Genomic DNA, 13,634 nt, shown 5'->3' on the forward strand with positions numbered 1-13,634 from the left:
ACGATGCCTGTATGTAATGCCTACTGAAGTTTGGATCTAAACACTGCAACTATGGGGACAAATGAAGTGAATTCAATTCTGGTGTCCATATTCAGAACAACAATCTTGACAACTACCTTCAAAGTACAAATCCATAGCCTGGAGCAGCAGAAGAATGTATCTGACAATCTAAAACCACTGTCCATGCTAAAGAAAGCAAAAACTAAGGTGAACCATTCACATCCAGAACACACAGCTGCTACTCAACTTAAAGTAAAATTTAACAATCTGTCTCCAAAGAATTGGTAAACCTCATCTGACTGTGGTTAGCAGACTTGAAATTCCTATTTAAAGGTTAAGGTGGTGAGTTGTAACTGTCGCTGGATAGTGTATCAGAAAATTTTTTAATGCTTCTATTTCTAGAAAGCTATTCTCAAGTGCTCTGAACAGGTAAAACTGTGTGTGTATGGAGGGGGGACCCATAAAATGATGTGCCCCCACTTGTACAAAGTGAACAGACACACTGCAAACAGCATCTCACTATCCACCAGCACTGCCCACCAGCAGGTAGGAGCCCGCCAGCCTGCCCCAGCCAGGAAGCACAGGAAAGCGCAGGCATCAGCCTCTAGTCTGAGTTTGAGGGTCCGAAGTCAGATAGATATTTTACCTCTCAAACCTAGCTGAAAAAACAGGAATCCAAGAGAACACCCACGGCAGTAATAAAAAGACACCCTATGTGGCTTGTGAAGGCCTATTTAATTTTTTGGACTAACCAAGGGAACTAAGACAAAAATAAGTGACCTGCTTCACGGGTAAGGTTCAAGTCAAAGTCTGGGCTGCTAAATTTGTCATCATTTTTCAGTGACTTTGGAGCAATTTTTAAGTTCATGTGTTTCTTAAAACTTGCTTTCACAGCGGTACTACCTTTCAGCACTATTATTTAGCTCCATAATAATGTATAAATAGTGTTAAGTAAAATCATCAGAAAATATGTGGAGGAGTTCCCGTTGTGGCACAGCAGGAACGAATCTGACTAGGAACCATGAGGTTGCGAGTTCGATCCCTGGCCTCCCTCAGTGGATTAAAGATCTGGCATTGCTGTGAGCTGTGGTGTAGGTCGGCAGCTATAGCTCCGATTCGACCCCTAGTCTGAGAACCTCCATGTGCCACGAGTGTGGCCCTAAAAACCAAAAAAAAAAAAAAAACCAAAAAAAAAACAAAGAAAGAAAATATGTGGAACATGAGAAACAATCCATGACGTGTACACGTCAAATTTCAGACATGTAAGTTCCATTCATTTACTGCAAATGCTTTGATGGCTGTAATCCATCAAGTTATAAGATGCTCATTAAGCCCCCTCATACGCTTCCTTAAATAGGAAAATATGTGTAAAGTACTTAGCATAGTGCCTGACCTATAGGAACGGTCAAGAAATGAGACCAGGGTGAGGCACGGCATTCAGGAGTCAAATAACTGAACATATTGTACTTACAGGAGCAACATTTCTATTTTTCTTCCTTTACTAGGTAACAAAACCACTCTTGAGACTCGATCTAGGCTAGTTAGAGACAAGAGTCCTCTGGAAGCACATTCTATAGCTTCAACTCCCTGAAGAGATGTGCACTAATTTACATTCCCAAATCCTTGAGGGTATAAAACATGCCAGGAACTGTCAACATCACAGACTCTCAGAGCTACCTTCTGGTTTACTGTTAAATTCCCACTTAATTTTTAAGGGACACTAGAGAATTAGCATGACCCCACCTACACTAAGTTTATATATTGTATTTAATAGTATAATTTTCAAATATGACAGGAATAACCCAGATGTGAAATGCTGAATCATTAATCACAGCGATGATTAATATTTCATAAAATCAAAGCAAGCCTATCCACCCTTCATGTCATCAGATTTCCATAATGTATGAGTCGATTTTAGAAGGTGCCTAATTTGAAAATACCAGATGCTCAGGTTGCAGAAAAGAAATGCTCAAACTCAACTCTTCCAAGAGCATGAGCAATATGATTTTTAGTCTAAAAATATGATTTTGGCTTTCTAAAATCTGTTTTGATTATATTAATCATGTAGAAATTCCAATTTTAGGAAGGGCAAACAAACAACATTTCTTAGGAGGGTGGTATAGAAAGTCAACCGTATTTTTAAAAATTATTTATTTTTTGTCTTTTTGCCTTTTCTAGGGCCATTCCCACGGCATATGGAGGTTCCCAGGCTAGGGGTCTAATCAGAGCTGCAGCCGCTGGCCTATGCCACAGCCACAGCAACGCAGGATCCGAGCCGTGTCTGTGACCTACACCATAGTTCACGGCAATGCCGGATCCTTAATTCACTGAGCAAGGCCAGGGATTGAACCCACAACCTCAAGGTTCCTAGTCGGATTCATTAACCACTGAGCCAAGACAGGAAATACAGTCAACTGTATTTTGATATACAACATGTGCAATAACAAACTAACCGTAACTATCATCTTAGATGCTAGTTCAACACAGAAAAATAACTTAAAATATGTTTTAAAAAAATCACAGAAAATAAATTTTCTAGATAACCGTCTTCTCAAATTTTTGGTTACTGACATATACAAAAGCAAGTGGAATAAATATGTATATAATTCATTTATCATGCTATTTATCTAAAGTTCCAAGTGATGTAATTCTACCGTAGACCTCTGCTACCACCTTGTAACACACCACGCTATTCAGTTTATACTTCACATCATGCTATTTAACATAAAAAAGAAGAAAACTGTCTCACCCTCACGCCACACAGGCAAGTACTCTGGGAAAGTACACACCTAGGAGTCATTTGAAGTGCTTGTGGCTCAGATAGCATCTATTTTTACTACTTAAAGCTCCATCATATTACACCATTACAAAAGAAAGAATCTGATTAAAATCAACAGAGGCAATACGTTGAATCAGGTTTTAAAAATTTGTTTTCCTAATTGTTACACTTAGACCAGCAAGATACACAACGGTAATCATTCACATATGAGGAAAACGTACATGAAAGACAACTGAAGGAACAGCAATTTCTGTTGCTGAATTAACTTCTGCTATCAAGAAAGGGCTTAAAACAGCACTCAGATATATGTCAGCACCAGTCTGTAGCTTTCTAAAAATAAGTACTTTCACTACTTTAATTCCATTTTTAAAGAGCACTGCTTCAAAATTAAGTTTTAACTATTCACTGCAAGAGGACAAAGAGGATGTAAACTAAGTAAGAATTCTGTGACACTAAGTACCCAGAACTTTTGCTTATTGAGTCTGGAACCTTCATGGAATGAAGCCACACCCCCCCACAGCCACACCCCCATACACCCCCCACATACTCACAGCCCTCTCCAGGCGGCTATTCTGGGGCTCTGTGAATAAAGAGGATGACTCAAGTCATTTAAAATAAACTCCTCGAGAATTTCTAAATAAACCAGGAGCTTCCTTCCAAAGCCAAGTGAGTCCTGTTTGTACATAAACTATCAGGATGAGAATTACATCTTCTTTCATATTGTAAACTTCTTTTTCCAATCCAGCAGAACCGTTTAACAATGACCTACTTCTTTCATTTTATACTTCTTTTGGGTAAACATTTTATCTGCGGCCACATAATTCCTTCATTTTATAGAAATACTCTTGAAAATACTCCAATGTTTACTACAAAGCTAGTCCTAAAAAATAAATGAGCTTCCTGTAAGATGCTAAATTCCCAGTGTAGTTTTTAGAAATGTGGAAACTTATCTTAAAGATTGGGGTGGGAGGAGCTCATGTACAACTTCAATAAATGCTTACTGTATCTGACACCTCGCCGTGTTTTCAGCATCTGATACTGCCTTCCCCAAACACTGGTTTCTCAGAATGTTAAAGGCATTCTGGGTGGAGGGTTCAAGGGTTCCCTGACCCAGTGTGTGTGAGCAGTGCGTTACCACAACACGTCTCTTTACCGGAGGGCTTCCGGAGCCGGACCACGCCCAAGTGTCCCCTCGCTAGAGCGTCCCCGTGTACAGTACGCAGCACTGCCGATCGGACGTCATTCCACAGACCCTTTCTTGAAGATCTTATAGCCCAGGTTCCTCAGAAAGCACTTTGGAAAAGGCTACAGTACAGACATGCCCCGTCTTAATGAGTCATACTTTATAAAAGGGCTCCCACTTCAGAGTCAAAAAAATCACCTCCCACAATGAGTTATTTTAATAATTTTCAACTCACTTTCAGTGAGTGAGTGTCAAGATTTTTCAGAAACGAAGGTATTCATTCAATGAGTGAGCAGGAATCAACATCTGTCTTAGGATTAAAGGAACTGCACAAAGCCCACCACAACCGCCCAGGTTGGGAAGGTCCCGCTCATGAATGCAGCCCCCTCTGCCCACCCGCCCGGCAGCCTGGACAGCTCCGGCCTCAGCAGGCAGGGGTGCCCAGGCAGGCTTCCCTTGGCTCCTGGCCCCAGGCTACCCACAGCTTAGCTCTTTTCTGGTATAGCACCTGCTTCACTGCAGACACGTACGTGCTCTTTAAAACGCCGTCCCTTTCCTTTATGCTTTTGCTCCATTGTTTCAGGAAACTTCTTTTACTCTCTCTTCACTCTGCTCCTGAAACCCCCACCTCATATCTGGTAAGCACACAAGTCCGACTGCTTGCGTGGCTGTTAAGGAGGCAGAAGGCAAGAACTTTGGGTAAAAAAGATGGCTGAGCAGTGCCATCCTGCATGGCCCTCAACGATCCTTTCCGAAACTCCATAAGGCTCTTATTTCGTCTTAAACTACTTTCTACTGTAAAGAATTCACTTGTATAGTACTGCTTCATACTTCATTCATTACATATGAATACATTCTATTCGCTATATTGTAAAATAAATGTTTCCTCACTGACTTTCCCAGAGATCAGAAGACAGGCTTAGGATTGTGCCCACAGGAAGTGGGGATTCTAACTACCTGCTAACAAACCTTGAGATGTAACACCCTTACGCGTGGGAGGCCCTGTGGATCAGCAAATGTCCCTTCACCTTGGACTGTCCTACCATGCTTCATTTCCAGGCAGGAACAATGAACTGCTTCTTTCTTCTCATCTTCCCCTTTCCTCAAAAACCTCCCCACCTCTCCACACACACGCACAAAAAAATTATAAGCCAACTGGAACTGGTATTCACTAAAGCATGACATACTGTCATTAACTGGAAGCTGTACAGGGCCCATCTTTTATTCCTGGCTATAATGTAACATGTAACTTTAACATGCAAACAGGGACCAAATACTAAAAAGCAGCTCTGACATGATTACAGAAGATAAAAAGGCTAAGGGGCATCAGAAAGCCCTGCTGGCAGAACTGCACACATGCCTGAGATCTGTACTGTTCTGTCAACAAGCCTGGCTGATGATGGCCATGGCTCACACAATTACAGCTGGTCAGGACATGGGAAAAACCGAGTCTGGCTTCGTGTCTTTACCCTGTCACATGGGAAGAAATTACAGCCACAAAAAGAAACGGTAACAACGATTCACTTCCCGCCCACCTGCCAGTCTTTGGGAGGGCCAATCCCCTTGCTGCTGATGGGGGGGATCATCCCCCTACAGAATGGAAGGGCATCTCACCCCCCACAAGAGATGGCAGAACAAAGGAGCAAGCACACCAACCTCCCCAGGAGGTGGGGGCAGTTTCCGGCTTTGTCGTCTTATTTTCTATGCAATGCCTGACTTCACGACAAAACCACTCGGGAACACCACAATGAGTATTTGGCTATTTCCAAGTAACAGCGCGCCTAGCACGATGCTGACCTGTGCCATGTAGAAAACGAGACTGCAATGACAGGCTGCGATGGCTAAATCTGTCATATGTGATACTAAAGTAATTGGTGTGTATTTAGCAAAACATCTATCCTTTTTTCCTTATACAATTACTTTAAAATTCTACAAAAAGCATTTTTGAAAATGCGAGATTTTTATTAATTATCCAAATTAATAAGCTCAAGTTAACCCAAAATATCTGTAATTCCTATGTATAAACTGTTCTGATGAGCAATGAAACAAATACCAAACACACAGTGTTTAGGGGTCAAAATACCCAACAAAGAGACTGACCTAAATAACTGGATTTAAGTAAAACACTGGAGCCCAAAGAGCTCTCCTACATGCAACGAAATGGTATGACTCGAAACGGAAGACTGTTTATTAACTGGATATAACTTGACACTCTGGTCCAGAGTGGGGTGGTGTTTTATCCACAGAGAAAGGGACCAGTTTCTCAAGCAATACCTTTTAACACACATAAACTAAAAATAAAGTTAGGCCTCTTACACAATGTGTAATTTCCTCATTATGATGGAATGCAACAAAATGTCTTGCCCTTGGGTTGCTCAGTTTCAGCCCAAACAAATGCAAATGGCTTGTCAGATGACAGCTGTTTGATAAGGCTCCTCTACAAGACCCGCATGCTTGACTTTTTTCCGTGAAACTTGGGATGAAAGGCAGAAGGCAGGAAGAGAATTAATGTAGCATACAGTCTAAAGGCAATGCTACAACCGTGATTAAGTAGAAAAGTTAAAAGGCACAGATTTTCCACAGCTTCGCTGCGTGCAACCCATCCGTGTAACAAGTTGACAGGCCTAGCGCGCCAGCTCCATCATCCCCTCCGACAGCTAAAACGCAGCCCTGCATCCCTTTTCAGAGGAAATTTGCGTCTGCACCATGAAGCGTTGTACATTATTTCTTAGCACTGCAGGGGGCTCGGGTCCATATGGAACCTTCACAAATATTACCACAGATCAAACCAGCGGCGTCGGGAGGCAGATTTGACATACCTATTTAAATGAGCAGCGGGGGGCTCGGGGCCGAGGGCGGTGGGGGAGCAGGCGGCGAGCCGGCCGAAGCAGCCATTACTCAGCAAAGACACACTTCGCATTTATCATGCATTTCATTTCTGCCAGGGCAAGAAGCTCATTTGCCCAAGGTCAACAAAAAGTGAAAGGAAGGTTTTCTCTTTTTTTGCCCAAGAAATAAATGTACCTGACAAGTGAGGATTTCGTCTTCTGGGTCTGTGGAGCACGAATCAACCCCAGATAACTCTAGAAAGCAGGGGAAGGCGGGGCAGAAGTTCCAAGCCACCGAGAGAGAGCCGACTGGGAGCGGGGAAGCCCAGGGAGATTGCTCTAACTTGCAAAAATCATATGGTGAATAAAATAAAACTTGACATCATGTTCTAAAAATAAAGTGGATTCTGTGGTCTAAAGCTGGAGATCAGCATCCAGCCTTTTTTTCCAGAGTTAACTGCAGGGAACTCCCCAATGAGCTCACCATCAAACACTCTGAAAGAAAATGCAACCAGTTCCCAGTACACAAGCAAATGAGGTTGGAAATCAACATGTAATACAATCATTTCTTAGTCTTTGGGCTCCCGTTCTAGATGCCTACACTGCACTGGCCCACGAAATGCAAAAATCACATACCAACAACAAAAAGGCAGAGAGGACATCCTGACTGTCCCCCAGGGGGTCTCCCTACCACCGTGATAGCAGCTCACTCAGGGTCAGGACTTGCCACAGACGCACTACTTCTGAGCTGAGCTTCCATCTCCTGGCATGACCTCAATCTGGAACTAAAAGCATCTTAAGGACAAACCATTCTGACAGAAATTCTCTAACGTTTACCCCTAGCTGAGGTGAATTAGTAAAAATATAAAGCCTTTCAACAAACCATCTTACCTCTAGAGGGCTTATTTTTTGTCCACTATGAAACAATCAAGGAAAATTCCGAAGCCAAGTGAAATCTCTACTATCTTCAGTTACTTAGCTCATGGTTTGTATCATTTACCATAAAGGTAATATACTTACATGCATTAACGAATAATACGACTGTTTGCCAGTATAAAAGAGAAAATGAAATGGACGGCCATCTTCTCCCCACTGGATTGCTGATAAAAACCAAATGAAAACAAACAAAAATAAAAATAAACACACAGAAAAACCAAAGTGCTATATTTAATTGCAATCTGAGGTATGCTTATAATTCTTATTTTAAAATCACAAAAAAGCATTACTGTCTAGAATTTTAATGTTTAGTTTGACATGTCTAACATATCAATCCTTAGGATACTTACTATTTCACACTCTTTAACACAATGTTTTTATCTGATAAACAAAACAATGTTTATATCTGATAAAACATCCCTAGGTATTTCACCATGAGAATTTCTATAACTTGTTTCAAATAAACACACAAAATACCAAAATCATTTTGCTGGAGCAAAAAAAAAAAAAAAAAAAATTAGGTTTAGCTAAACATACAATGCACTCCCTTATTCTTCAAAAGGAAAACTGATAAAGTCAATTACATCATACATTATCAGGGCACAGGCATAATATAACAAAGAAAAAAAAAACTGAATAGGAGTTCCCGTCGTGGCGCAGTGGTTAACGAATCGACTAGGAACCATGAGGTTGAGGGTTCGGTCCCTGCCCTTGCTCAGTGGGTTGACGATCCGGCGTTGCCGTAAGCTGTGGTGTAGGTTGCAGACTCGGCTTGGATCCCACGTTGCTGTGGCTCTGGCGTGGGCCGGTGGCTACAGCTCCGATTCGACCCCTAGCCTGGGAACCTCCATATGCCGCAGAAGCGGCCCAAAGAAATAGCAAAAAGACAAAAAAAAAAATAAATAAATAAAAAATAATAATAATAATAAAAAAAACTGAATGGATTTTTTCTGTGCCACATTACTGGTTTCAACTCCAGAGTGACAAACCTCAGAGAGTTTAAACCATCTAATGTAGAAGGAGCCCCCCAAAGATGGTATGCCAAATTCCCTCTGAAATACACATGGTCACACATCTAATAGCTAACAGAGGTAAAGCAAACACTTAACTCTATGTCCTCTGCCCATGTCTGTACCGAGCGCTATCTCTGGGAACAGTCAGTAGGAGCCGCAAACATCAAGGTGATTATACTCCTCTATCACAGGAGTTGTAAACTCTTTTTTCCCAATCTGTCACTTGCCTTTTAATTCTGTTTGTGTGGTGTCTTTCATAATCAAGAAGTTTAAAGTATGTGTAAGAAGAATATGTCACTTTTCCTCTCTGGCAGTGTGTTTCAACAGTTTTTCCATTTTGATCCCTACTAAGGAACCTTTTCAGATACTTCCTCCCTAACTGCCTCCCTCTCCATGAAATTTTAATACTGCAGATACAGTGCATATCTACTGATGTATACCTGCTGATGTATATATACTGCAGCCCTTTAAAGGGCCACAAACACTGTAATAGATTAAGATTTTTTTCACCTCCTATGAACCAATTTATACCCCTTTGGGGGACAATATCATGCCCACTGAGAAAACTTGCTTTAAGACTCTTGTCTTTCTAAACACTATTTTCCTATATTTTTATCTGTAATTTTGGTAGGTTTTCATGACCGGAAATCTGATCTATCTGAAATTTGCGTCTGTGAGGCAGAAATCCAAGGACCTATTATCTTGCCTAACAAAGAGAGTCCTACTGAATTCCAGTTTTTTGACTCTTTTCTTTTGAAACACCACCTGTACAATGTGTAGGCTATCCTCCTTCTGGGATAACTAGCATTACATGCAGGCCACTTTAAGTGAGTACACTTAAAATGACCAAAATTTCATAATAAATGGCAAAAAAAAAAAGCCTGGACACAGACCTTGGCTTGAAAAATAAAAAAAGATTCTTATTTGCCAATGGCTTTTGGACTAATTACATGTTTCTCTAACATCACTTTCAGAGACTTCATGAAATCCTGCATATTTTCCAGTCTTTATAACTTTACCATGGGATTTTCACTGTACTGTGAAAGTGAGCAAGACAGACACACATTATGGCTGCAGATAAGACTCTACTGAAAAGCTTGCAGGCATCTCTTTATTTGGATCTCATTCCATTTGTATGAGTACATGAGTATCGGGGGGTGTGTGTGTGTGTACACGTGTACATGATTTCATTCGATCTAGATTTCTTTCTTTTCTTTTTTTTTTTTTTTTTTTTGTCTTTTTGCCATTTCCTGGGCCGCTCCCGTGGCATGTGGAGGATCCCAGGCTAGGAGTCCAATCAGAGCTGTAGCCACCGGCCTACGCCAGAGCCACAGCAATGTGGGATCCAAGCCGCGTCCACAACCTACACCACAGCTCACGGCAACGCCGGATCGTCAACCCACTGAGCAAGCAAGTGCAGGGACCGAACCTGCAACCTCATGGCTCCTAGTCGGATTCGTCAACCACTGCGCCACACGACGGGAACTCCCCGATCTAGATTTCTTTAATTGGGTCTCATTCCATTTGTATGAGTACGTATCAGTGTGTGTTTGTATGTGTATGTGTGTATACGATTTCATTCAATCTAGGATGTCCCAGATTTTAAGATGCTCCATCATGTACTTATACAAAGAAAGAAAGAAAAAAAGCAAATGGTATGCAATATAGTTTACATTAATTGTAAAATGAATTGTTTGTTACAAATGTTTAAATTTGAAAAACTGTCTTAGAATTCACAAAAGATGGCATAAAGAAACATACGCTGACACTGAATAATCAGGTCCACCAGTCTGTCTGTACCATTACCACCATCTAATAAAAATCAGTTTTTTGCTGCATTTTGATGCGTGGTAGGGTAACTTCCTTCATTACTCTTGCTTCTTTTTTAAAAAATTTCTCGCCGCTTCCTGCACATTTACTTTTTCAAAATAAACTTTACGAGTTTTTCCAGAAGCCCTATCAGGACTTTGAAATTATATTAAATTCATTAATAATTTTTAAAGTAGCAGCTTTGAAAAATTATCTTTCCTTATACAAACATGAAATCATTTTTTCTAGCTATTCAGATTTTCACTTATGATCGTTAAGTTTTACCATTTTCTATATAAATCTATTTTTGACGTTTAATTTGTATTTTACTTTTTGTTGCTCTTAATGGTGCTCCCTCAGTTATCTGTTTTCTATAAAATGAACTTTAATTACACAATATGTTCTTCTATTATTTTACCTTATTTTTTGTCTTTTTAGGGCTACACCTGTGGCATATGGAAGATCCCAAGCTAGGGGTGGAACTGGAGCTACAGCTGCCAGTGTACACCACAGCCATAGCAACGCGGGATCCGAGCTGCGTCTACAACTCATGGCAATGCCAGATCCTTTTAACCCACTGAGCGAGGCCGGGGATAGCAGTTTAAGGTTTACAGCAAAACTGAGATTTCTCGCATACCTCTACCACACAGGCACAGCCTCCCTGTTATCGGTATCCCTGCCAGATGGTGCATCCGTTGCAACTGATGGACCCACACTGACACATCATAATCACCCAAAGTCTACAGTTCATGTTAGAGGTCACTCTGGCGAGCATCCTATGTATTTTTACAAATGTACAGTAACAGGTATCCAATATTATAGTACCATATGGAGTAGTTTCATGGCTCTAAACTTCCTCTGAGTTCAGCCTATTCATTCCTCCCTCTCTAGACTGACCTTTCAGGGTCTCCAGGTTCAGCCTTTTCTATAACGTCACAGAGTTCGGATTATACAGTATACGGTCTTTTCAGATTGGTTTCTTTCACGGAGCAGTATGAATTTCAAGTTTCCTCCATGTCTTTTCATGGTATTAGAGCACCTTTCTTTTTAGTGATGAACTATTTCATTGTCTGGATGCACCACAGTTTAAATATCCATTCACTAATGGAAGGAGATTCTGGGTACTTTTAATTCTGGCAATTTGGAATAAAGCTGCTATAAATCGCATGTAGGTTTTTGTGTGGACTTAAGTAAATAACCAAAAAGCATGACTGCTGGATCACACGGAAAGTGTACGTCTAGTTTTGTAAGAAATCACCAAACCATTTTCTGGGAGTGGCTGTGCCATTTTGCATTCCTACCAACAAAAAATAAAGAGTTCCTGATGCTCTGCATCCCCATTAGCATCTGATGCTGTCAGTGTGACAAATTCTGGCCATTCTTATGGGTTTGCAAGTGGTATCTCATTTGCTTTAATTTGTATTTCCATGGAGCATTTTTTCATATGCTTATTTGCCATCTATGTTCTCTGGTGATGTGTTTAAGATCTTTGGTCCATTTCAAAATCAGGTGGTTGTTTTCTTACTGCAGAGTTTTAAGGGTTCTTTATATAACGGTTCTTTATCAAATATGTCTTTTCCAAATATTTTCTACCACCCTGTGGCTTATCTTTTCATTCTCCTGACCACGTCTTTCACAAAGTAGAAAAATCTAATATTAATGAAATCCAGCTTACCAATTCTCTTTCATGGATCATGCCTTTGATGTTATCTAAAAAGCCATGGCCAAGCCCAAGGTCTTCTATGTTATTTATTGATTCTGTTTCTTTAATAGATAGAGGACTATTCGCACTGTCTACCTCTTCTTGTGTAAATTTTGGCAGACTATCTTTTAAGGAATTGGTTCATTTCATCTAGGTTGTCAAATCTGTGGGCACAGAGCTGTTCACAGAATTCCCTGATTATCCTTTTAATGCCCATGGGATCTGGATCAGTGCCCCCTCTTTTACTTCTGGTATTAGTAATTGTGTCTCTTCTCCTTTTTTAAAGTTAGCCTGGCTAGAGGATTTTCAATTTTATTGTCTTTTCAAAGAACCAGCTTTTGGTTTTGTTGATTTTCTCCCTTAATTTCCCCTTTTCAATTTTATTGATTTCTGCTTTAATTTTTATTGTTTCCTTCATTTTGCTTCCTTTGGATTAAATCCGTTTTTTTTTGTTGTTTGTTTGGTTTTTTTTTTGCTTTTTAGGGACTCACCCAAGGCATACGGAGGTTCCCAGCCTAGGTGTCCAATCGGAGCTACAGCTGCCCACCTACACGACAGCCACAGCAACTCAGGATCTGAGCTGCATCTGGGACCTACACCACAGCTCACGGCAACGCCAGATCTTTAACTCACTGAGCAAGGCCAGGGCTTGAAGCCTCATCCTCATGGATGCCAACTGGGTTTGCTAACCACTGGGCCATGACGGAAACTCCTTATTTTTTTAATATATGCATTCAATGCCATAAATTTCCCTCTAAGCAATGCTTCTACCTGCTCTTCTTATAAAAACTAAACATCAGAATTCTCTCACCAGAAGCAAATTTAGCGTTTATTGTCTTAGACTTTTTCAGTGCATTTATATACCTACTGAAATAGAGGATTGTTGGTGGGATTTTTAAAAATAAAAATGGAATTAAGCTGTATATACACTACATATCTGCTATAGACTAAATGTCTGTGTCTCCCACCCCCCAAATTCATTTGCTTGAACCTAATCCACAGTGTGGTGGTATCTGCATGTGGGGCCTTTGGGAGGTGATGAGGTCCTGAGGGCTTTGCCATCATGAGCAAGATTAGTGTCCTCATAACAGGAACCCCAGAAAGATGCCTTGTCTCTTCTGCCATATGGGGACACAGGTGAAAACAGCTGTGTGAACCGGAAGCTGGCTCTTAGCAGATACAGGATCTGCTCAGGCCTTGATCTCAGACTTCCCAGGACTATGAGAAACAAACTTCTATTGTTTGCAAGCTGCCCAGTATAAGGTAACCCAAAGGGACTAGGATAATTCTAACCATTTTACCGGCTTTTCCCACACAACACTGTATCCACCTGTACTGATGCAATTAGAGGTGCCTCCCTCTTAAACCTGCATACTACTCTACA

General features: G+C 40.8%; 1 protein-coding gene across 6 annotated transcripts in view; it reads right to left on the reverse strand.

Annotated features, from left to right (window-relative positions):
• MRPS9 (mitochondrial ribosomal protein S9) overlaps nt 1–13,634 on the reverse strand; it is a 64,269-nt gene that overhangs the window by 23,324 nt on the left and 27,311 nt on the right. For 5 of the 6 annotated variants that reach the window (XR_014839466.1, XR_014839467.1, XR_014839465.1 and 2 more), the window contains exon 5: nt 7,811–7,890. Coding sequence is in view for 2 of the 6 variants with exons in the window: in NM_001244553.1 (NP_001231482.1) it covers nt 7,811–7,890 (80 nt within the window). In the remaining 4 variants the exon portion in view is untranslated. Of the gene's footprint in view, nt 1–6,986; nt 7,134–7,810; nt 7,891–13,634 lie in introns of all 6 variants that reach the window. The other variant, XM_021085713.2, reaches the window with a different exon arrangement.

This window comes from Sus scrofa, chromosome 3 (assembly GCF_054392235.1).
Source record: "Sus scrofa isolate SSC_HxYL_T2T_F1_AM1 chromosome 3, Sscrofa_HxYL_maternal_Yorkshire_Landrace_v2.0, whole genome shotgun sequence".
In the NCBI taxonomy this organism is placed as follows: domain Eukaryota; kingdom Metazoa; phylum Chordata; class Mammalia; order Artiodactyla; family Suidae; genus Sus; species Sus scrofa.